This window comes from Mycetomoellerius zeteki, unplaced genomic scaffold, assembly GCF_001594055.1.
Source record: "Mycetomoellerius zeteki isolate Tzet28-1 unplaced genomic scaffold, Tzet1.0 scaffold19, whole genome shotgun sequence".
NCBI classification, from domain to species: Eukaryota; Metazoa; Arthropoda; class Insecta; order Hymenoptera; family Formicidae; genus Mycetomoellerius; species Mycetomoellerius zeteki.
In genome coordinates, this window is record NW_017256854.1 from 872210 (window position 1) to 899104 (window position 26895).

Consider the following 26895-nt stretch of genomic DNA (forward strand, 5'->3'; position numbering starts at 1 on the left):
CGATCGATTCGAAGGTCTACTGCACGCAGCTAACGAAATTGAATCAAGAATTGCGACAAAAACGTCCAGAACTGGTCAATCGCAAAAATGTCATATTCCACCATGACAACGCCAGACCCCACACCGCAATAATCACTCAGCAAAAATTAGTGCAACTTGGCTGTTTTGCCCCACCCACCGTATTCAATATATATATATATTTAATTATATATATTTAATTATATATATATATATGTATTAAAAATATGTGTTATATACAATTGTACATATATTTATAATATTTATTTTTGTAATGTTAAAAGTTTATACGATTTATTTCAAACAGAATTTGATTTTTACTTTCTACCTTCCAACTAATTGTTAAAATTTAACTATTAATAAATTAATCTATTAATATATTGATATATCGTCAATGTCTGAGATCATTGACGATAGAAAAAAATTGTGGCAGTACGTTTGATGTGCATCTTCACTTTATAACAACTTCATATCATTGATTGATGCTAACATGTCACGTAAGTATTACACAATTTTTAAATTATTTCTAATTATTATTACATAGATTAAGGGACACCGCGCCGACGACCTTCACGTGTTGTCAAGGTCATGAATGACCTCCAACAGGTTTTTTAAATGGTTTTTCTACTATATCAAACAGAAAATCTCTGCTTTAAAATATATTGTAGGACTTTCCACGCGAAGGTGAAAGTCGCGCGCCCTCAAGCAGGAGGGGAGGTGTGATGGGAGTTGCTTTCCCCTGTCAAGAGGCGCACGACTTTCATCCTAAAAGACTTCCATCCACCCCCCCTGCTTGCTGATGAACTTTCACCTGAAACGATAAAAATTGTTCATAACTTTTTAATGAATGACGAGCAATGGAAAAAATCAATTACCTTAACTTCCTTGAAGGTTAAGATCAACATCGAGGTCGGTGAAAAATCATTTGGGGCAGTCTATGTAAAGGTAAACATTTACCATAATTTTCAAAAAGTTGTTTAAATTTTTATTTTTTATTAATAAAAATGTTTTTATTTAAATAACATTTTTTAAATGATTATTGTGTGTAAAGTCTTGAAATTTAGTTAACTGTTAAAATTCATTTTTGTGTGTGAAATTATTCAACTTTTAAACATTTTTTCTATCTGTCGTAGTTTCGATGATATTCGCTTCAAAAGAGAAAATCGACCTTTTTCTATTATAAAAGATGTTTGATCTCTTTAAAGTGCGATAGGTTATAAAAAATACGCATCTCTTTTTTGGTCTACAAAATAACATTAAAAATTCATCAAAATCAGAGGAGGACTTGGGTTTCTTCGTAAGATTGAAGAAGACACAAATCCGGAGTTGAAATGTTTGTAGACGACTTTATTCATTATGTACGTTTCTCAACATATAGGTTTAATTGTTTGCAAATTGTATCTTTTTGCCTTATATATGTAAATATATTATTTGCGCACTGACAGTCACGAATGCTCCTAAAGATACTTTTCTAATATTATTAGATTATTCATTATTTATAAATTATTCATCTTTCATTAATGACGAACAAAGAGAAAAAAGAGAAACAGAAGGAGCGTAAATAAAATAATTTTCTCATTATACATGGCGAATTGGCGAATGAATAAAAATGAAGTTGGTTTTCCTGTAGCTGATTCAGCAAAAATTTTATTGAATTCTTCTTTTATAATTTTCACAGTTTTTTTTAATTTCATAATTCTTGAAATTACATGTACATATAAGCGTGATCGCTATTAAATCATATATACTTTGAAATCTTTTCATAAAGATTCTATTTGGTAAAACGTGTCGACAACTCAACCAAATAAAATTTTCAATAAGCGTGTTTCCAAGCTCGCATCTTCAATACGATAGACGGGGATGAAATTTTGTCAAGTCAAGCATGTATATTGGCCAAAAATAGATTATAACTCGAACGTATTGCAAGAAAGCAATCGTGGATTATACTATTTACTATCATATATTTCATTATATACATAGTTTCAATATTTTTTCCAATTTATGCAGATATTTGTGATTTTGGGTGGACCCTAGTGAGGCATCCTAAATTTTCGGCACTTTACTCAAGAACCACTTTAAGGTTTGTTCGCGTCGCATGCTCCAACATGTTCCAATATGCTCCTACCATAGCTCTTACTCCAACGCGCTTGATAGAGTGAGTAGGAGTTATGGTAGGAGCATGTTGGAGCATGTTGGAGCTTGCGACGCAAACGAACTTTTAAATGCTCTAAATAATTACTTTGACTCGAAACGAGTGTCATATATCAAGACGCGAAGAAACGCAAAATACGCGAAAAAGGTTGGAAACATGAACTGAAAGGCGCGAAGATGCGCGAAAGTGTCATGCGAGTTCCGTGTACGAGTAAGTAGTAAGTCCGAACATTGTTCATAATTTATTAAAGATTTAATCCGATCGATTATTAATACGCGAGCGAGTGCGGGAGAGCGAATGATATTAATTTCATTATCTCTTAAATAAATTTTGTAATGGATTATATAAGAAACGTTGGTTATTAAATCAATATTGGTTATTAAATAAAAAAATTTATTAAATCACACACACACAATTTCGTGAAATTCCAAGTGTTATCACGAAAAAATAAAAAAGGAAACTTGACTCTGCTATATCGGAAAAGAAAAACTATAAAAATAATTTATAGATAATCTTGTTTCCAAGTTAAAAACATTTTCGTGTCTGACTAATTTTCATTATAAATTGAGTTAGCTTAGTTGATTCTATTTAAATGTTTACTATTAATTTAAGTTAAGATGTTTACTGTTAACTAAAAATGAAATGTGTGTAGATGCTGCGCTAGCTTAGTTTGTAATGAAAGTGAAATACGAAAACGTCTGTAACTCGGAAATAAGACAGTAAATGTTTAAATGAATTTTATGTGTTCATTTTATGTCCTAAATTAATTCCTGTAATTATGCCTACATATTATGAAACGATTTACACATCAGTTAATTAGTATAAATTAATTTAGATCACTAAAATGTAATTCAATGATTAAATTAATAGTAGTGATACATTCATGAAATATTTAAATAATGTGAAATATTTCAATTAGTAATAATATTTTTATACAATATTTTTCTTTTTTTCCCTATAAAAATTTTTCACCTTTAAATAAAAAAATTTTTATCTTGGTAAACTAATATATTTTCAGAGGTATAACTTTTATAATTAATTTAATTTAATTATAATAAAAAAGAATTATTATTCCAAAAAACAGTTTATATATGTTCTTTTTATTGTTAATGACAATTCCTATGATAAAAATTATTTCTCTGAATATGACTGACTGAATCGCAAACAAAGAATAATTTTAAAAAATCAGCTGTTATTGTTCGGTTTTCTCTCTTTTTGTTCTCTCTTTCTTTGTTTTTAGTTCTATTAAAGCACATTAACGCATAATAAATATATGTAAGATACAAAAAATGTAGAAAGCTGACAAATCAATCATTTTTGTTAAATTTTCCTTTTTTAAACAATTTTCCTTTACAAATATTTCAACTTAATTACGAATCTACTCAATAGAAATTAAAAATTTATTTAACTTTTTTCTTGGTATTTTTTCCAAGATTGAATCTTAGGAATATTAATAAATGACACAATGTTATTATTGTATTTTCACTTAATTTCGAATGATCTATCCTGGTTTGCAGAGAGTTTACGTATACTTCTATGTATAAGTTTTACGCTCTACACTACACATTAAAGAATATAATTTAGTCCTGTGCGAATATAAGACTATTGTTGATCATATTACCAATATTCTATTTAATCATGCATATTTGCGCGTCGAATATTTACATCAATAACATACAACATTGCACACAATACTAACTAGCGTTGTAAACACAACATTATGTATTCAAACTCTAATGAAACATCATTTGCAAATATTATTAATGACAATAATTTAGGTCAAGTGACTCAAGTATAAAACATCAATGAAAATCAGAAGCTCTAAACGAGGTAAGAGATAAATAATGTGACAATAATTATAAATAATATAAATAATAAAATGAGAATATTTTTATGATAAATAATAAAAAACGAACAATAAAACGAACGTCAGCAAAAAATTTTCAAAAAATAATCAACAATATGTTTTCCCATGGGTGTTTCCTATTTTATCTGTCAGTGTTCCGCCATTTTTTTCACTCTTGGGACGAAACATCGCGTTATTCTAGCGGGAACGCGGATGGAAGGATTTTCCTGAAATGCTGTCAATGCACCATGATGAATCGACTGCTACCTGTCGATTACATGTCGAATTATCGTGTCGATTGCATGCATCCAGTGATAACCTATGGCATTGGGAGGACCAAAAGATACTACATACATGGAAATCGAAAAGAGCCAAATGACTTCAACCAAGAATTTATTTTTTCATAGATAAGAGACGAATTTTGTTGTTTTTTTTTGTACTAGATGTACAACTTTTTAAGTATATAAATATTATTATAATGCAATTTTTTTAAACAATTCTAAATTAGTTATGTTTTAATATATTCATATATACACTTGAAAATAAAAATATATTATAATATCTAAATATTTTACACTTAAAATTTTCTGCACATGACGTAGAATTAAAGGAGATTCTCGTGAAAGGAAGCTTTCAATTTAGCAACGATTTCCGGCGGAACTTCATTACAATGTAATCAAACGGGTAAGGCTTAAAACTCCAATACCGTGCAATCGTTCAATCATACTCATATCGGCCGACTTAGCCGACGCAGATAGATGATTTCACTATACGTCTGCACGCTCAACCGAAACATGGCGGATTAAGATATCCTTCAACGTTAACTCTAGCGTGCAAAATCTAATTAATTCCAAGTAGCACCGAGCTATTTGCCTCAGGGATGTCTACGGCCATCGCTCGACCAATGATTAATTAATGCTGTTAACGCGCCGCTCCAAATGATACGAAACCATAGACAATAGAAATTAATTGGTATTTGAGCAATCGGCTTTTGATATATTGTGCGCTTTATGTACTGTATCAAAGTTTATTTATGTATAATTTTTGATACGACAAATATTTACGATGTAATTTGTTATTACAATCGATGATTTCCGATGTCCATAAAACATGAGAAATAAAATTTTATCATAATATACTTTTAATGTTATAATAAATTTATGAACTTAATTATTTTATAATTTTTTCAATTCATTTTTATAATTTTTTCAATTCACTTTTATAATTTTGTAATTATTTTATACTTTTTTTAATTCATAATTATTTTTTAGCTTTATTATTATATTTTTAAAAATATAATTTTCCTCTTTAAAGATTTTTTAGCTTTTCTTGTAACATTATATTTCATTTTTTATTACTTATTATTTTCTTTATACAGGGTGTCCCGTAATTCACCTGACAACGCTCGTGGACAGGTAGAGCGGACTAAACTGACAATGAGTCGAAAAGTCCTCTACCATTTTACAATTTTCGCAATAATTAACAAGATATTAATTATTAAAAATTGCCAAATTTCTAATAAAAGTGAATTAGTTTAATTTAGTCAATTGAGTATACTGAAAAACTTTTTCAGTATAGGCAGTGGCACATAATTTAGCATGTTAAAACTGTGGGGTAGCAAAGCTGCCGAAATTGCACCGGTTCCTAAATCGCACTATCTCGTTTAAAAATTCAATTATTGTATTTATATATATATTTTCTTACTGGTTACTTAAGAACAATATAGTACTGCAACGCTATTTCGTTATAAACGTGACATGAAGCGCAATTAGAAATGCTATTATTTACATAAATAAAAATATCATGATAGCGTCACTGTTTTTCTACGTATTTTATAGCAAAATTACGGAAAATATAAATTAAATGACCTAAGTCTTGATTATTTGTCATGATAATATATTAAAATTAAATTAATAGGATTAAAGTTTACTTTACATTTTTTTTATGAGTAAAATGAAAGTTCTAAAAATGCACTAGTTTCCTAAATCGTATCATGATGTAATTTCCTAAATCGCATCAAGATCTAACCTGTTAAATCACACGTTACTTAATATTTTTCCATTTCTTACCTTTTTATTCCATTTATTATTATGTAAAAACGTATATTGCAAACCTACGTACAGAAGTAGAATGGACTAAACTGAGAAGAAAAGTCCTCTACCATTTTGCAATTTTCATAATAGTTAACAAGATATTAATTGCTAAAAATTGCCGAAAAAAGGCCTTCAATAATTTTTTTCTAAAATGCTATCAACTTTACAGAAAAACAGCAAGAGACAAAAATTGTTTATTTTCTTCTCATAGAGCTCTAAAAATTTTTTCAGAATTTTTTATTAACTTTTTAGTACTGCATTTTCTTATCGGCAACTATTTTTACCAACATGGTAATCAAACGTGCAAAAATTCGAAACCGTACAGCAAAAATGAACAGTTTTAATCAAGTTTTTATTTCGATCATGTCCATAGTCATAGGTGAGAGATCACATCTCAGCAAGACCATATCATCATAGCAAGAAATCATTGGTTTCTCGTAGAAACTGCGTTTTCTGCGAAGGAAAATCGTGGATTGAGAGTTCACCGAGTGTAATCATAATGAAGGATCACGCAAAGAAGCGATATTAATGTTGAACAACGAAGAGAAAGCGGATCTGAGATCTATATATAGAATCATAAGAAGAAATCGAGGTATTTTCTCCTCTTCTCCTTCTCCCTCCCCGCCCTCCCTTTTTCTCACTACATCTTCTCGCTTGGCGGAACGACCATCTGTCGGAGACGTCCGCGAGAGTATCGACTAATGGCATACGAGGAAGTGAACGAAAAGCTCGAGAATGACGATCCTTCGGCATTCACACAGTCCCAGGAATTCGCCGCCTTACTCTCTAAATCCGGCCGGATTTCGATGAATTATTCGCTCTGTCCTCCGGATCACGTCCCTCTGCTCGGATCCGTGCGACTTTGCGCACCGCGGATTTTCGTCTCTTACATCATACTCCCGAGTGAGAAAATTTGGTAAAGGATCGCGTCGTCTGGATGGTAAATGGGAATGAGACCAATTGATACCAGGAGGTATCGTGAGGTACACGAGCTTTTTATACACAGTATCCTGGTCGTTGTGCAGTTTTTAACCACGAATTTTTTAATCAATTTCAAACCGACGTTTTTTCCGATAGATACATTGAAATATCCGCGGTTTCTTGGATCAAAAGTACTAAAAAACAATTTACAAGCAAATTCGGCGTAATTTACCGCTTACATCACGGTATTATATCTACAATTCTATTATTAATCTTAATATTCTTAATTATAAATTATTCAACTTTTTTGTTAAATAAGCTTCAAAGTTCCATAAACGTTCAGTATTGCGGAAATTGTATTAACCGTGAAAGCTTTGTGAATAGTTCATCATGTAGTAGGTTTATTCCATGATGTACTAATAATTTTCAAACGTTTGCTTATTACCGGATACGCAAGGATACGATAGAATTACAATGATCATACATTTCTCTCAAAGATATTATTTGATGGAATGCAACTTGACGAAAATGCTTGCAGCCCATTTTAGGCATTACGTATATAACTACTGCGATACTCTTCAATTATATTAATATTCACTTGGCGAACGCATTAATGCAAATGTCTATCGTCTCGTATAATTTTGACTTCGAACCCAACATGTAGTTTCAAACATTTTACGCACGCAAAACTATATGTGTATGCACTCGTATTGATCGCGTTTTAGATGTAAAGCTACATCCACACCGATTGATCGCACTATCTATATCATATTTAAAAAACTATAAAAGCAATATAATAATATAGAAACAGAACAGAACTACAATAATATTTTTCAATTAACAGCCAATATAATTTTTAGATTAACATATTATTTTAAAATTTTATAGAGAACAATCAGTCATTAAGATTTTTGTAATATTAAATTAAGAAAATAAAGTATATAATATAATTTACGCAAGTATTTTTTTACTGGCATATCTTCGCAATGATTTTTTAATTAAATTTAATTGCGTTTAAATCAATTTAATTTAAATTTAATCTGATTAAATTGAAATAAGTTATAAATTTGATCTAAATAAATTAAATAAGTGTAATATTTAATATTTAAATAAATACTAAATTCACCTGAATTCTAATATTATAATTTTATAGAATTATAAATAAAGATTGCATAGATATAAAGTATAAAAATTTTGAAAACCTCTGATAAAGTATTCTTGGACAAGCAAAATGCTATCTGTATGTTGTAAGCAAACAATATACTATCCGTTTCGATGTGTGTTCTACCTAAAGGTAAGCCGACACATATGAAGATATAGGATGTAACTCAGTATGGGCGAGACAACTTCTCCACATGCTCAACATGTCATATATCACGATTAACTTGACTTAACGCTCCAGCGATGCGACCAGTGTGAACCTAAGGTAATGTTATTCACTACGACGGTATTAGTCTAGGAATTAGCCAAAGTCATGCGGTTAATTAAACTATATTTAGTTTTGAAAAAGCAAGTAAAAAACTAAACTTTTCATGAGACATAATGCACACATCAAGAATAGTATTATATAATTTCAGTGAGATTAATTTGAGAAATATCTTGAAAGACATCTACAATGTATGTAATTATTAATTATTCATATTGTGAATTATACGTTAATATCTCCGTGCAATATTACTGAAATTTTAAAATCACCGTTGATAAGATGTACACAATTGTAATTAGAAATTAAACTTAGCGAGCAATTTATAAAACTGAAAAATGTATTTGCAATTTACACATAAATATTATCAACCTTTGACCGAAAATAAAATTATTTATCTTAATTGATTAATAAGATGTATCAATATTAGATATACTTTATTTTATATCATAAAAAATCTGTCTGAATTCTAATCGGCTGTATATAAATTATTTTCATCCAATCAATAATCATACACAATTATATAAAAATTTTTTATTATAAAAATATAGATTTTTTATTATAAAAATATAAAAATAAAGATTTTCAATTTATTCCATTAAATTTTTGGTGACATTATTTAATTATATGTAATATAGATAATGTCCCAAACCATAAATAATTAATAAAAATAGTTATCAATTATGTTAATTAATCAAATTCAATTTAATTAAAAATTTACTTCAAAAGCCCCAGTATATAATTATGAATTTTCTTCTAATACATAATTTATGAATATATAATATACATTATAAATTTCTCATATAATTACGATATATACGATATATATACATTATAAATTTCTCTAATAATTATGATATATATGAAATATATATATATTATAAATTGTTGCTAAAAATCATACTGTAACGTGATACCTGATGAAAAAATTGTTAATTAATACATATGTGGATTAATTAATATCTCCAGAAATAAATTTAAATGCAGCGGCTCTTGAATATCTGCCTATGTAAAAGTTATGTCCGAGTGCAGATATATCTACCATATGGCTGTATTTTACTGTGGCTGAAAATAGGTAGACATGTACTACTGCAATCGCGTTTGAGTGGACAAACACAGCTGCGGTCTATATGCATAAAACAAATATAACTCGACAACACACAAAATGAACGTGATGGTTCAGAAAACAATTTTTCAACTCTTCGTAATCATGGAGAAATTAATCGCAACGCATCTGATTTCGCGGATGCAATTAATTAAAGATAAGAAAATTAAAACAAAAATTTCAAAATTCGCAAGTATATACTGGAACTTCAGTACTGAATTTTAGTTAAATTAAATTTTAATTAATTATTTATGGTTTATATAAGTCTCCTAGTTATCTTTTTACCTATACATGAGTTAATTAAGAAATATTATCAGAAATTTGATGGAATAATTGCGAATTTTAGTCTTCATGTTTTTATAATACACACACACACACACACACACACACACACACACACACACAACGTGAAAGAAAAATATTTAAATAATTATAGAATCAATAATATATATCGGATGAAAATGCAAAAATTAAAGTAATTTTTACTGTGGCTATTCAAATTTAAATATTTTTTTTATAATATAAAAATATATATAACTTTATATTTAATTTCATAATTTTAATACTGCCAATATTAATGTAATTAACAATATTATATTTTTTTAGTTCACATTATAATAATTATGTGAACGCTTCAAAATGAAAAACGAAACAATGTCAATGATTTGCCTAATTCTTAAAAATTTAATTTACTTATTCATTAATTTAAACTTTTAATTTTTAATTGATCGGTTCTGATCGGCAATAAAGTATTTCAGATTACAAACGCTATCTATCGCACAAAATAAGAGAAGATATATAACTAAGGTGAAAAGTGTTACAGTAATGTTGCACTCTACCGCGCGTTAAATTTCAAATGTAGACAACAAGAATGTATTTGCGGCGGAACGTTTCACAGAGAAACTGAAATATATGTGCAATGAAAATGTACGTTTCGCGTTCCATCTTCAAAGTTCGTATCGTCTCATGATTGCTGAAAACAATTTGAATTTATAATGCGGAACCTATCTTACGACGAATCGCGAAGTGCATCATTTTGATATCTACTTTTTCACGAGACAAAACTTGCTTTCGCTGTGAAGATTTGTGCGAGGATTTGTACGCGGAATAATCTGCGATTTTACGCGAAGAGTGCACTGATGACGTCCGACGACGTGAGACAAAGATGAAGATCCTAGAATTAGCTATTGAGATAGTGAGAAAGCCAGTGGTGCGGCTCTTAATTAAATGAAATTAAATGGCTCTTAATTAAATGAAATCAAATTAAATGAAATCAGAATTATCGAGTCAAAAGATATGAAAAAAAATTAAAAGATTAAAATCTAAATGGATTAAAATAAAGATCCAAGTTGTCTTCAAAGAGTTTTACACAAGTGCTAAAATTAACTTTCAGAGAAATTGAAGGCTATAAATATGTCACGTTCCTGAGCTAGGAAAAGATACATATATTTGCAGATATTGTAGTTTTGAGACTCTCAAATTTAAGGAGAGAGATTGAAAGTTTCCGGAATATAAAACTTAAAAATCTAGAGATCCGGTATTGTGCGTTCTCAAAAACTGGAAGTTTCACGTACTTAAAGCTTGCAATTTTAAAGAATTCATAAGTTTCAAGAAAATTTAAAAAGTACAAAACTTGAATAAAGTCTAGCAAATATTAACCGAGAAACAAATTTAGCGACCTACTTATACATAGGTAGTTCAGTAATCACTAATACATAAGTAGTTAAGTAACCTACTTGAAAAATGATTCTTTAATTTTCTATTTTCTAGTTTCAATCTTTAATATTAAAAGTATTTCAATTATCGATTAATTTTTGGTTTAAGCTTTACAGTCCGTAAACAAATGCATAATTGGAACGCCTGCGCGAAATAAACACAATAGCATAATAAAGTAAACATGAAGAAATCATATAACTATTTTGAAAAATTTCAGAAACACTACGCCTTGTACTTCAAACGAAGTGCTGTAGCTATTTGCGATGCAATGTTTCGTAGAAAAGTTGAAATATGTTACATACATAGCACCATGTATCTTGCGCTTTATCCTCAAAGACCGCATCATCCCCCAGTCGCTGAAAACAATTTAGATTTGCAATGCAAAGTAGTAATAAGCCCGCCGTGTACGATTCGCGAACTGCACTATTTTAGCTTCTGCTTTTTAACCAGACGAAGAAAATTTATTTACTCCGCTCGGGAAATTTATGAGCTAGTGGCCGTGTTGTCTCCGCGAAACATATTCTAAAATTATCTTACAACAGCAAAATAAGTAAGGCGCCAAATATGTAGATCACATGTAAGGTGTGCTTGCGACGACACAAAATTTTTACAACTGACTGACTTATTTAAATGAGTCTTGCTTCTATAATAACTATTTAACACTTTCACCTTATGAATAATGCTTCAGTTTCTTTAAATATTTATATAGGAGATTTCTCGTTTAATTCGTTTTTGTATTCATTGTTTATACATTAATAAATTAATATCCTACTTTTTAAAAAAGTGAAACTGCGATTTATATCATAATTTATATCAAATTTACAGTTCTACGAACAAATTAAATTATTCATTTCAAACGTAATGTTAATTTAATGATTCATTTCTCTTATTAATTATAAACACAAACTAAATATAAATAGAATCGCATTTAAGAACAAGCAATTGAGATCTTTTTCTTAACAGATAACAGCCAGAGATGCTAAATCAAATGAAGAAACCTTTTACGAGAAAAGGGTCACGACGGAATGAAGGCAGGACAGTGAAATTACTTCCAAACCTTTATTCGTACAGAGCTGTCGGCGTACATTAGAAATATGCAAGGTTTGTCACCGTTTTTCGAAGAAAATAATGAAATTCGTTCTTAAGAATATGCTCCAACGTGGACGATTCGAGCGAGAACGATTGGAGCGTTAACGCGGGCGAAATTACCTTTATACAAGTACGAATATTACACGCCACGACAATAGTTCACATACATTAAAAATGATGAGCTTTAATTACAGGATGGGCGATTGATAAACGTATCTATATACGTACCGATGTAATCAGTAAACGTCCGCATCGATACGTACATATCATACATATACCGACTAGAATGACGCGAGCGATGTGTATGTATGGAGCAATTTTATCAGGCACGGACAAGTGCCCTCTTTTTAAATAAATATATATATATACATATACGTATGTACATAATATGTAACAGATATAATGTACATAATGATATACATATATATACACACAGACACACTGTTTGTGACGACGATTCCCATCGGCGCGCGATTAGCTCGTCGGCGCCGACAGGAACTCGCGTCGCGCGAGTTCTTACTTATCTTAAAACCTGCGATACACGATGCTCGTTTTCCTGCTGGACTGCTCGCGTTTTAAATCACTAGAACTACATCACACAGAACGCAGAACTTCTAGTAATTTACTAAAACGTAAGCAGGAAAATAAGCATCGTGTGCCGCGGGCTTTACTTTTATGCCGAGAGCTAAAGTCGACCAGAAATCTCGCGTCCTATCGGCGACGATTCCTATAAACCTTTGCGTCGCGGGTCGTTAAAACTCTTAATTGCTAAGTTATGTATTTAATAATATAAGGGTGAGAAATGACGATCCGGTGAGATGTGAGACGAAGAACGCGCGGGCTGCGACGAGAATGGAGGCAAAAGAATGACAAGTAAGTACCAGGGGGATTAAGAGACCGGAGGGAAAAAGAGAAATAGAAAAGTTCAGGAAATCCGGGGACGTAATACCACTAGAGGTGTCAACACACGATAATAACGTCGGGAGCAAAACCGTAACGAGAAAGTAGCCAAAGCCGCGCCTCGACAACTCCGTCCGCTGCGTATCTCGAGCACGCAACAATCACATTTGCGGACGAGTTTCGCAAATATGATAAATCCAACTCCGGCTTGTGACATCGAACGATGTTATCACTTGTCCATTTCGAACATAGACATAATATAGTATATACTAAGTATTCCCTGATCTTAGCTTCTATGCAATTAAAAAAAATTGAACATATCAGCATCTCCTTTCGACTCTATCAGCATCTCTCTTTAAATCGATATTTTAAAGAGAGAGCGAGAGAAGAGCGATATGCTTCAAGCTCACTTCTTTTAAACCAATAATGACAACTTCAGGAATGCAGTTTATTTTTATTATGTCTATGGTTTCATGCAAGTCTAAAATCAATCTTTGGAGACGTGAAACGACCGGAGAACGAGATCTCTCTTGCGAAAAGATGAGACCATAGACTTATACAGGGCGTTTTCCAGCAGTGTGAATTATTTCATTCTTGTTTAGCAAGTAACAATTAAGAACGTGATTCGTTGTGTTACATTGTGTTCCTAATGCTGAAAAACGCCCACAATAAATTGCGCATTTATATGTGGCAGCTGAAGACAACACATAAAAAATTGAGATATGAATGGTTTGTTACTCTCTCTCTCTCTCTTTCCGTTATATATTGTACAAATGAACAAGGAAAACATTTGTGACACCAACTCTCTGTTACTAATGTTGTCTTCACGTCTCCAATGGAAACGCGCAATCTATTATATAACTCTTATAGAAATTTAATACTGAAAAGAAGATTAATTATTTATTTTGAGTAATAAAAGTACTGTTGTTTAGTGCTTTTAATAGTCAGAATAAATAATTTTCAGTATTAAATTATATTTCTCTGAGGGAAGTCTATGGATGAGACTATGCTCGCGATGGCTGGTCGTTTAATGATGTCTACGGTCAGATATTAATTACCTTATCGCAACGAGAACTCTCGTCAGTCTTAATTGAGAAAAAGCCGAGAAGACTCAACGAAGCGAGGAAAGATAGCTGTCTGTCTTTCTCTCTCTGTCTTTCTTTCTTTATCTCTCCCTAAGTAACAATCAGAACGCCGCGAGGTGGCTATTTCCGCCTCTAATGTCACCACGAAGAACGATCAACCCGTGTATGAATATAAACAAGGAAAGAAAAAACCCCATGAGCCTCAGCAGTTTGAATCCTTCTCGCTCGAAGCCCGGTCCTCGGAAGGTTTCGCGCTTCCGCCGTACAATATACAGTATATCACCAAACCAGTGACGCCTTTCAATGATAACAGTAATACTAACAAGAGTAGCGATGATGATAATAATAATAATAGTAGTAATATATTATCAATAACAATAATTTATTATCGTCCGCAGCGACGACGCGTCCATCTGTGCGCTTCTTCACGAAAAAAAATATATATAATGTGTTTATGTATATAACTATATGTATTTATGTAGAATATCTCTCCTCTGTTATATATCGTCGCGTGCGCGATATTTACAATAACTACTTAAACTCTCGCGAGATTACTGGATTCTCCGGTGGCGTAAGTTTCGTGCGTATCCGGAGGAGAGCCTTCTTCGCTTCGCTGGATTCCTTCTCGCACGAGCCGCTCTCTTGATGGCTCACTTTTCGTGACAATCTCTTCCGTCTGTGCGCGGAGATTGGAAAGAAGGGAGGGAAAAGTTTTTTTTTTCAAGGTGATAATTTCTTCCAAAAAATGTATTTCAGGAACACCTTCGCGTGGATAGAGTGGCTCATGCGAAAGGAGCTTCAGCGGTAACTCGGCGCTGCTTCGTGGTCATTCGGACGTGCATCGCCGTGTCACCGGCACGCAGGCACAGTTAAACTCGCTTTCATCGCGACAGCCTCCAGTCGCGGAAGCTACGTCACTGCTCGAAACCGTCGTCGCTTCGTTTCGTTTTTTTCGCAGAGGCACCACTCGACACCCTCGTCTAGTCGCTTCGAGGAGTCAAACGACCTCCTCTGGTCAACCCTCTCCTTCGTTCCCACTGTCCGGCTGTCTCCGACGTGCATCTTCGCCGCGCGGTGATTGTCTTGACTTGGCAGCGGTGAGTTGCATCCCCGAAGGATTTACGGAGACCCAGAACGGCGCGAATAGGTTCCTTCGTTCCTCGTTCGTTTTGCGCGATGAGGATAGACACACACACACACATACACACATACACACGCACGCACACAATTTCTCACTCTCTTTCTTTCTCTTCAGCATGTACAAGACTGTCGAGGACTCTTTCTTTTTCTCTCTCTCTCTCTCTCTCTCGCGACTGTGTGCAGGATAAACGCGAGCGCGCGCGGACGGACTGTGGTATCATTGAGCGTTCCAGGTACGAGTGACGGGTCTTTTTCTCATCGAACCGGACGTTCCAAGCTACGGAGGATTCCGTCGTTCGTGATTGATAGGGAAGACCGGGCACCTAATCTCCGCGTTGCGATTGGATATCTAATCTCTACGCGGATTCTCTCTCGTATCGCAGGTAGGATACAGCGTCTTGAAAGCTAAGGGAATTCCCGATAAAAAGGGACCATTTTCGTTTCAATCCAGCGGATTGATTGCTTCGGACGATACAATTTGCGCCTCTATAGAAGATGTACAAGAATTTCGAGGCAACAATCTTCACTATCGGACAAAAGTCGATTAATCATGTTAGAGCAAAGTGATGGATCGATAGCTTACGTTTTCAGAAACAGATTAATAGAACCGGTTTCGTGTATATATATTGAGAGACGAAAATTGCTTCAACGTACAATAGTTGGCTCAGCTTCGATCGAAAATGTAGATTGTTGTCTCTATTTGCCTGTATAGTCGAGGACACGACCGTCGCGTCGAGTTTGTTAGGTTTGTTAGGAAGAACGTATCGCTAAGCGAGATCTTTATATCGGAAAAAAGAAAAACAGAGTAAGGAAGAAAAATGTGAGAAAAAAGAGAAAAATAGAGAAGAGAAAACAAGTAGAACACCATATCGATAAAGCGACGCGGAAAATAGGTGAGAAGAATAAGGAGAAAAATAGTACGTCTGAAAATTGAGAGAGAAGGGCGAAAAAGAGACGAGATGAAACGAGATACAAACCTAAATACGTTAAAGGCAAACGTTTTGATTTGTCTTTTTTTTATTAATGAGATTCTCGAGCAGATCGATTGACTCTTTTTCGGTCGTTGCATATCGAATACGATTTTACTCTAAATCTCACTCGAAGACTTTCGGGCAAGCTGTCGTCTTTAATAAAGCTGTCTGATTACTTTCGGAATATTTTTCAGAAGCATGTGATTGATTTACAATTACTTGGATTTAGGAGAAAGAGGAATGCGTGGCCGATTAGATTACGTTATGTGCGTTAATACGCGCCCGAGGCGTTAGGGATTAAAAATGGATTACAAGGCAGCGCTTTTCTACTTTCTCGCGAGCAGTTATATCGCATCGTTCCTCGCTCGGGTAGGAAACTAAGGCTGAGTTGCACCGACGGTTTGAGTCAGCTGATCTTTTACCCAAGTTCTGTCCCATACAAGGTGTTAAATGTGAAAGGAAAGATTTCGGTCCTTCCAATTATTCCAGATTTCGACTAACATCAGTTTCTTCTAATCGTTTAAAGAAAAAGTAATTTGAAAATTATTATTTTATCAATAATAATAAAAATAATCATGACTATAATAGAGTAATAAAACGCCGATAAAGTCTTATATTTTAGAGCGCGACTGCAAATGACACCTTGCACGAACAGGAAGGAGAAAGAGTGGTTCGATCGAGATTAACGCTGACCGACCTTGGCGTAATCGGCTCTAAGAAGGCACAGTCGTTGAGTTAAGAACGTTAATATGCGGCTCCAGACACCGAAGACGAAGAATTTCCCCAAAGCCGTTCGTTCGCTTCGCTTTCGTCAGCCTCGGGATGACGAACTCGACTCGAACGACCTCTCGTGCGCAGCGATCTTGCGGAGAGGGAGAAGAGAAGATGGAAAAGAATAAAAGCAGCGGCGGCGAGACGGTACAGCGCATCTACTCAGCGATCGGGGGAGTCCCGGGCACGAAGGAGGATCCCCGAACTGCAGGTTGGCAGGTAGCTAAGTGGTTATTGAGTGCGTTGCTGCTGCTGCTGCCGTTTCTGTTATTTCAGCGCTCTACGGAGCACAAGCGCGCCGGTTATTTCACGTTTTTGTTCGTTCGTCTTTGCATCTTTTTAGTTTCTTTCGTTTGGGCTTTTTTTTTAATTTTCGGGTTGAGCTTTTGCCTCGCGCGCTCGGTGGCGACGGAGTGTGGATTCACGCCTGTCGACGACCCACTCATTTACTGAGCCCACTTGTCGACGACCACCTCATTTACTGTAACATAATACACACGAGAACGATTAACGAGCGGCGGAGACCTATGTGGCGAACTAAAGGGAAGGAAAAAAAATGTTGAACAGCCAGACGTTTTTAGCTCTCGAGCCGGCACTGCGTCGGCATCTTCCTCTCGACTTCGGCGATCTGAAACGATCGGTCCTCGGATTAATTGGGTGCGACTGGTTGGAACGAATGTACGGATCTCCTTTGTAAAAAGGAATGGTCATGAGATCGCTGTAGTTTTAAATCAACGTCGATTGACCGACGTACACATAACTATCCCCTTCTGTAAAGGAATATTGCGTTCCGATGCGTCTCTCGCGCTGTAACAAGCAGCTACCCTTTCGGTAACGGAAAAATGACGAATAAAATTGAAACACACCTTTTGACGCGATTCGAATAAAATCAATATCCTTATTTACTTATCATCACAATCATAACATCGTTAGATGGAACCTACTGGCGCATAATAACACAACAATATCGATCAAAAGTGAATGAGGTCTTTATGCAACTGCGATTAATACCGCAGTTAATCTGATCGCCATAAAATTACACTCGTACATTCGTTCTCTTTTCTATTTCTTCGTCATCCCGCGGGAGATCGATCTTGGATGCCGATCGCCACGCAGACGAACGTGCGCGTGCACATGTATGCGTGGTGCTTATTGCGGTGCGTGTTGGGTCGGTGGGAGGGGAATATATTTTGTGGTTTCACTCGGGAAATATTCAGTTTTTTTTTGGCTGTTAAGTAAAGACGTCTCCAGTCCCTTCAAGCAGCTCGAGAGTGTAGTGTGCTGTGGGTCGCCGATTTCTCGGCTGCGGCTGATTGGGTGTCTCTCAGATTCGCCCTACGTCCCCTCGAGCTTTATTTCGGCGAGACCACCGCCGGTGCCACTGCAATCATACGAGGGTAACATCGATTATTTCACCACGCCAAGTCATCCTCGCTGGCTCAGCTACGGCAAGCCACGCGCCTTTTGTCCAATTCTACTGCAGTCGCTAAATCGTTGCAAGCCTTGGCGATGCGTTAGCGCAGCGGTGTGAGCAACGCGCTTAATTACGAGAGAAAAGATTAAGTATTAATATCTGGGACATTGTGAAAACAAGCATATGTAGTGTGTGTGTGTGTGTGTGTGTGTGTGTATTTATGTGTGTGTGGAACAAACAAATATATTACGATAAATCCTTGAAGAGCGAGATATTTACATACAAATCGTAGATTCTAAATGAATGAAGTGTGTAATATATAATAAATTGTATAAGAGTATCCATGGAACACACAGAAGTCAACGAAAAATCGGAATAATTTTAATTTTATTCTTAATGTCAATAAAAAGCCAAATTTTGTAACAAAAAAACCATCAAGACTTTCATAAAGTCTTTTTTTACTTTCTCTTGATTTAGTATGTTCCTTGGAAGATATTTTAAAAAGTAGAGATTTTTTATAATTCCATTTCATGTAGTTGAAATGTGCGCGCGCGCATTGTAAAACAGACGAGGCTCCACGATCCCTTTAAGTTCTTTTTGGAGACATGAACATGTACATGAACAAATTTTACACATTACATGGCAAAAAGGGAGACCGCAGTTTCTTCCATCGACAAACGGAAGAAACTGCTACACGTAAATCGCTCGTTTGCTGAATGCAGTTCGTGGCCGGCGTGAGTGTCGTGTTGCGCAATGCACAGCTAAATGTTATTAATCCCCTGAGTTCTTTTTGGAACGTACATGAACAAATTATACACATTACATGATAAAAAGGAGACCGCAGTCCTTTTCCATCGACAGAAAAATTGTCGCCTTCAAGTCGCTTATTTGCGGAATGTAATTCATGGATGGCGTGTGTCGTGTTACAGCTAAATGTCGTGTACAGTTAAATGTTAATTTCGTTAGTCTTAAAATTGACAAATTCAACATTACCTGTAATATCCGTGTCTGCCGCGTCCGTAGTCACCCTCGAAGATCGCCCTCTCCATGACTGTACAGTTTGGCACACCAGCAGGCAGGGGGAAGTTAGCAAAAGGGGGTGGGTGTCGAGGTCACGTGACGTGTCGGAGGGTGTTTTCAATATCCTCGATTTTAGGACTCATTCCAGGTCATCGACAGTTATCACATCAGTTTTTTTTTTCCAGTGAACGCATGCAAAAATTTCAAACAACAAATCTCGAAGGGTCGGGGGAGAGAAATAGGGGGCTCCAATATAGCCATAGTAGACAATAAAAAGATTCGTCGTGGATGCGCTGTGTCGAAAAATTTCGGCATCACGTAACGTGTTTTATTTTCCGAAATCTTGCCTCCACACACAATAAGACGGGTGGTGGTGAGACGTACAAGATGGTCCTTAAAGTCCTTGTGAACCTTTCGATTTGTTATGTCGAAAAATTATAAGGGTTATACAAGCAGAAAGCTGTCTTAATCATTGAATAAGTGGGCCACAAACGCGCCGTTCATTATCACTTTATTGTACTAAAATACTAAATATTTTTTCATACACATATTTTGGATCATTAATTCTCTTTTTTGTTTCTTTTTATTCGAACCAAATAACCATTGCTGAGTATAATCCCGCAAATCATCCTATAAATAATTTTAAAAGTATCATCTCGCCGAAACTTTAATCTTACTTTATTATTTACGAAGAAAGAAATTAATTATAAATAAAAAAAATTTCCCTTCTAAATTTTAAATGTGTACATTCAGTAATCTCTAAATTTCATATAATTCTGGCCCACCAACGTCTGAATGTCTTAAGCCAGCTGTGGTTACAATAAACATTCGGAATATGGTGGAGTAGGTAACAGACAACAAGAAAGAAAAAAAGGTCGAAAAGTTGAAATAGTTTTAGGCGGGGATAAACTGAACCGAACACTTATTACGTCGTATTAAGTGTTCGATCCTTTTCTGATGGCAATAATTGCCGGGTTTAAGCGAGAATTATTATTTCGATTAGTAGGCCAATCGTCGGAGGATCGAGAAACGCATTAGTAACACATGATTCTTTTATTATAACAAGTAATGCATTATATATCATTCCGTCGTCATATATTCTCACTTGTTATAATGTCGCTCCGTACGAACTCAAATTGAATACACGACAAAGGTAAATCGGACGATAAATAAAACAAATTGTGAACGCCAACACACGAGGGAATGGCGCGATAATTACATGATAACGTAATTGTACTTATCGTATATGCATAGACTTGATCGTAACACGCGCAACAGTCGGATTCGTGTATACAATTTCTCTTTAATCCTTCTATATTTTTATATTTCTCCGTCTCTCTACGAAATCTGATATATAATTCACACCCGGAATTATATTCTCGACTATCTTTCGCCGCGGAGCGCGTCCGCGGCGAGTGTATATACTCGAAATCACTCGATGTCATAGTATTCCATAAGTTATTAATATTAATATTAACTTCGTTATCGTTAGAGAAATAGGTACTTCCTGAAGGAAACGACGCGATCGTAGTCTCATCATCGCTCGACACCGCGTTTTGGTTGTCAACGTCACACAAGGATCAACGAGAAATATCTACCGAGATGGGCTAATTAACTCTCGGCACACATACGTTTTGACAATTAATAAATTATAATTAACAAATATAATATACGAAGAGAATATAATAATAAATATAAATCGTTCCTTCTTTTTATAATAGCGTTATGTGAAATATATGTTAATGAAGCTAGGATTGTAACTTTTTAATCAATCTATCGCATTGATATTTGCGTGACGTCGCGCAGTATACTTTCGTCGTGATGGCACTACCCCGTCATTCTCGGTCAACATAAAATACAATGCACACTCCAAGTACTTACAGATACATCGTGGACGAAGTTAGGAATCCGGATGCGAGGGAACAATAAGCGACGAATCCCGAAAAAATCGTACGAGTATGTAATACATTAACGAAAAGGAAAGTATTGTTTCTTAAATTTAATGACAAATCATCTCTATTCAATCATTGGAGGATCAAGAAATGAGAGAGGATTAGGAATATATCATTCCATTGACATACATTTCAAAAATGAAAGAAGATGAAGAATGTATCATTCCGTTGACGTATATCCTCATATTTGTCAGACTTTAAAAATTCAACGATTTACTCTCACACAGCATTACTTTATCCGAAAGACGTTCTGGGTCGCCTTAGGACGTTTGAAAGACATACGGACGTCTTTAGGACATTCTTTGGAAGTTTGTGCTGTGTGGGACGCAAAAAATTGAAATTCGCACGATTTTCGAGATCCGTCACTTAGGTCGCCCCTGTATCCGTGCTCCCCGATTAATTTCGTCAAACTTATTGAGCGTCATAGAGAACTGCATTAGACTCTTCGCACCGGCATTGATCCCCGCGCTCGTACCTGTGCTCCGATAACACGTGCCAATTACTCGCGTGTCCGAACATCCGAATGAGCACATTATCCATTGTTCTGCGCCACGATGGGTGAACATGATAATGGCAAGTATTACACAGGAAGCCTCGGGATTCGGAGAATATAAAAAATCGCAGTTTAACCCTAATCGATATTGGCTCCGAAATTTCCTGAACTGATATTCGTGGATCCAGTGTACTTTATATATCTTTGCTTAAAATCAACGTAATTGAACGATTTTTTGTTCATATTGAAGAGTAAAATCCGAGGAACAAAATTGTGCAAAATTATGTAAGATTTGAAAAAATATTTGTTAAAATAACTTTTCACAACACAGTTAAAGAAAATATCCAATCCGAATACTAATTAGGGTCAACATTTTTATCAGATATAGATATACAATTGTGAGAACAGATCTCTTTTACGTGCGACAATTAAATATTACGTATGCTTCTCGACGATTTTTATCCCGCTGCGAATTGTAGGATTCATCCACGCGAATGGATCTTCCTTCAAGTGACATTGAGGACAAATATCGCACAGGTATCGATCGCAGAGGACGCAAAAGCCGGTAGTTTTATCTCGTGCTAAAAATTAAACTGCGGAACAAAACACTACTCGAGACACAAGTTCGTTAGTGCGGCAGCGCTAACTCGTTCGGTCTGATTAAGTTTTAATTATGCCCATACCAAAGTATCACGCCTTAACCGTTAACTAATTAATTAATTAATTATATTACAATGTCGCGCCGCGCGACCGCGGCCGGTTCCTGAATCGCCAGATGCGGCGCAATTAAATTATTATGCGTCGCGCGCCGAAGAAGGAAAAAAAAGAAAGAAAACGCAGCGGACGCGTCCGCTCTTCTCCGGAACACATCGTCAGTCTTGTTGCGTTTGCACGTGTTTGCGGAGAAGCGTCTCGCGCGCTGCGTCTCGCGCGCCGAATCGCGAACGGCCGAAATTACGGCGATCTCTGCGAAGATCTGGATGACACCTTGGATCGTGAGCTGCCGATGGAAATGAACCACTTAAATCCACCATTTACGACACGGTATTGCTATTTGCCCTCTCTTGTCGATTGCTTTCTTTTCTAATCGAATGTAGCGAGCGAAGCTAGAAATATCGTTTCGTAAGAGACGGGTTTACGTCAGCAAACGGGGAAAGAAAGAATCGAGAAGTTGCCGTCTTTATTAGCACTTAATCGATTTCAGTCTTCCTTCCTTGATTAGCGGTCGCTTCCACCGACAGGATACGCTCTAAGGGATGAACTGACTAAGCAGCCAGATGTTTCGAAGGCCCACGTACTCGTGACGACACCGATTATTCGTTTCGTTATGTGGCAGTGACCGAATTCGCGTTCACTCGATCGAGAAATTCCTCGACTAATTAGGGACTAAGTTTACTCTCAATGCAAAAATTTGGAGAATCGGCGATCATCTGAGACATTGGAAGTGAAAAAATGGGAAAGCTCGAACTTACATGAAACGAGTAACTTTTTATTATTAAAACTATTACGATTCAATGAAGCAGAATTATCGCCGATCCCTAAGAAAATTTTATACAAGAAAAAGCCATTAGTCAAAGTTTCTTTTACTATGCGTTTAGCATGCAACTGTCGGGTTACTTCATTGCTTGAAAGAATGATGGTTTTGCTCAACTCTTTCGATTTTAATAACTTAATTTAACAAATTAGGTTGGTTACGCATATCCTAAATATTTTTAAACATTTTAAATAATTTATTTAAGGACTATATCAAAAGCAAACTAGGATTCTTCTACGCATTTGAAAAATAAACTAAATATGAAAAGATTTTCGGGAGCCAGAAATAAAAAATAGATACGCCTAACTATCACTAAGTATCATTCTTAACGACAAATTTATTTTAAAAAAAATCTACGCGTCGTTTAATTGATTCTATAATTAATTGTAGATATTCAATATTATCATTGATAAAAATGGATAATCAATCCCGACGATGAGTGTATATGCGTTCGGAACACTGCTCAGATATTGACATGAACGAACGCACTAGAAATTCTATGGACTGCCCCGTCAGTTTCGAGCGTACGAGAGAGGTAATGAAGGTCAACTGTTTTTCCTCTGCTTAACGATTGCCTTATCTTACACTTACGAGCCTTTGCAGTCCATATCCGGAAATTAGCGATACGCGAATCTGTTGTATTGCGTAAACCTTTCAAATGCATAAATCACACATACGGATTATATACATACATAGGGAATAGATGTTGTGTTCGCGTACCAAAGAAAAATTAGAAGAAATTCTGCTGTGCCAATCGCGATCCTCGCTAATTTTGTGACAATCTGTTTCATTCTATCATCTATCTCTAATCTAAAAGAATATTGATTATGTAGATATTTACAAAATCTTATTTCACGTTTATTGCATTCGTTACAGACGAAAAATCTCAATAAGAGAATAACACGCAAAAACATCATCCGGTAAAAATAAACTTTTCCATTTTGTTTAATTGTTAAGAATATATATTAACATGAATATGAAGGACGCGCAAAGTTAAATTAATCGATTGATCGCATGGCACAGCAGAGGTCAGTATAATTGAAAAGAATAGATTATAAGAAAGGATCTTACAAAACGTGCTGTTAATTATACCGTGCATGCATTATCTCTATAGGAAGGAAGACACGGTATGCAGGATACAAAATGAGATCCGTTAGTGCGAAGTCCACGCATTTCCTTGAAATTTCAGCAAACGCTCAGACAGCTCCAGTTCTGACTTCAGAGTAGAAACGGGCACACCAGATGCTAAGAATTGATTAATAAATATTTATAACAAGCAACATTGAAAGCAACAGAAAAGAAATGTAAATGTAAACAGATTTAGTGAGATTATACATTAATCGCGTTAACCGAATGTTGTGCTAATTTGTTGCGTGCGTGCATTAAACTGAGCCTGAAAATAAAATCAGGAGACAAATATAATACTACTACTACTACTACTACTACTAATGTCCGTTCAATCTGTATTTCTGCCGAATGTTTTATTGTCTTCGTTGTGTAAACGTGCGTATTATTCTACAAAAATGATACGTCGCAAATGTATTTGTTTGCGCCGAAACCGAAGTTACTATCCCCGATATGGTTAGCGGGTAAACTACTTTGTACTTTTCAAATCGATCAAGATCAATAATACGCTTCGAACATGCAAAGATATAAAAGTTTATGTTGTAACATTATTAATCGGCAAGAAACACAGATGGAAGACATTCGTAAATTAATGTAAATTTTAATTGTGTTAGTGCATTATCAGGATCTGCTACAATTACCAAATAATTTATCTGTTGCTAATCATATCGAAACGTGCACAAGATTAAAAAAAAAGTATAAATAATAGTGCAAAAAAAGGAGGAGGATTGGATCGTCGAACATATCGGAAATATCTATATCGGAAAGAACATCTATGAACAGTTTTCGTGTTTGTTGCAGAGGAAATTCAATGTTCAAAAGGCACTCGTAGAAAATAATTTAACGATCACAATCTTTGATTTACGACGGGGTCTCTCTTAGATCACTCGATGCCACTCGAAACCCGTGATCGTTGAGCGACGTCAGGGTACGGTGTGTAATGCGGGCATGGTGGGCCTTGGTGGCATATTTCATATATGATCGTACTAACACCATGCACAACAGTCAAATTTGTTAAAATCTCACTTGAACGCACTCTGTTAATAACTTATCTCGCGCCTTCCCGCGTCACGGTGGGAAGAGCTTCGGTTAAATGCAATTGCGAGTCCAAGGATTTAGTCGCGGATGCTTTTCCATAGGAAAAAAACATCGTCTGCTAGACTAATATTATTATTTCACGGACGTTCTATATGGGACAGATATGCAACAGTCCAAAGAACACAGCCCACATTAGAACGATCCAATGCACGGTGTAAATTGGATTCTCACCGTCTGTGATCTTTCTGGCAACGAACTTCAAGGTTTCGTCGAGAAGTACCACTGGAATGGAGAACTTCATAACGGTAACCCATTCTTCAAACGTTAGTGGGGTCACTTGGAATACGGACTGAAACAAAACAGTTAACAGTGCTTACAACTTTTGCTCTACAAATTCAAATAGTAAAATTCTTTAATCATTCGCTTCTACAATCTTGATGTAAATATTTACTTACCGAAAGAACATCGACGTACAAGATGACAAAATGGAGTGTGAAAGAAAGAGCCATGGATGCAATGAGCCACATGTTGGACCAAGGCGGCATGGAGATGAGCGACTGATTCTCAGACAAGCTATAGAGAAATATATAAATTTATTATATAGTTCTGAAACAATTCTTATACAAAATAGGTTACAAGTGTTTTTTCACCTGTTCATGGCATTTAACATTTCAATGGTGACCAATACAGAGAGAGCCATAGTCATGGGATGAGGATCAGCAAATATCTTGCAATTAATACCCTTGAATTCGTTTCCACCGCCAATACATGCCAAGTGGTGAGTCTATATTGTGCAAATGATGAACGTTAATTAGAGAATAATTATTCAAATCTTTAGATAATTCTAAATATAAACAATCCAAATTCTTGTCAAAACTTACAACTTGATAGTAATTCATTTGAGGGCCATTTGGACTGTACATGAACCACCAAGCAGCTGAACCAACGGTGGCAGCGCCTACATATCCACCAATAGCCAGGTAACGGAAAAACAACCATCCAGAAATCAGGGATTCGTCAGCTTTGCGAGGAGGCTATAAAAAATGCATGAGTTACTAAAGCTTGCATTTGATGTATGGCAGTAGTACA

At 35.2% G+C, this 26895-nt stretch overlaps 2 protein-coding genes across 6 annotated transcripts in view; one reads left to right on the forward strand and one right to left on the reverse strand.

Moving 5' to 3' along the window:
- LOC108721993 (uncharacterized) overlaps positions 1-24683 on the forward strand; it is a 110511-nt gene extending 85828 nt beyond the window's left edge. Inside the window, 6 exon segments of the mRNA XM_073512025.1 lie at positions 11492-11678; positions 13826-13839; positions 15307-15355; positions 15358-15495; positions 18472-18858; positions 24626-24683. Coding sequence (XP_073368126.1) covers positions 11492-11678; positions 13826-13839; positions 15307-15355; positions 15358-15495; positions 18472-18761 — 678 coding nt within the window. The 3' untranslated portion in view covers positions 18762-18858; positions 24626-24683.
- SERCA (ATPase sarcoplasmic/endoplasmic reticulum Ca2+ transporting SERCA) overlaps positions 12320-26895 on the reverse strand; it is a 58811-nt gene continuing 44235 nt past the window's right edge. For 3 of the 5 annotated variants that reach the window (XM_018446854.1, XM_018446855.1, XM_018446857.1), the window contains exons 10-13: positions 26688-26840; positions 26457-26590; positions 26262-26379; positions 25955-26155 (exon numbers count right to left, since the gene is read on the reverse strand). In XM_018446854.1, coding sequence (XP_018302356.1) covers positions 25955-26155; positions 26262-26379; positions 26457-26590; positions 26688-26840 — 606 coding nt within the window. Of the gene's footprint in view, positions 18612-25954; positions 26156-26261; positions 26380-26456; positions 26591-26687; positions 26841-26895 lie in introns of those variants that run through there. The other 2 variants (XM_018446858.1, XM_018446859.1) reach the window with 2 other exon arrangements.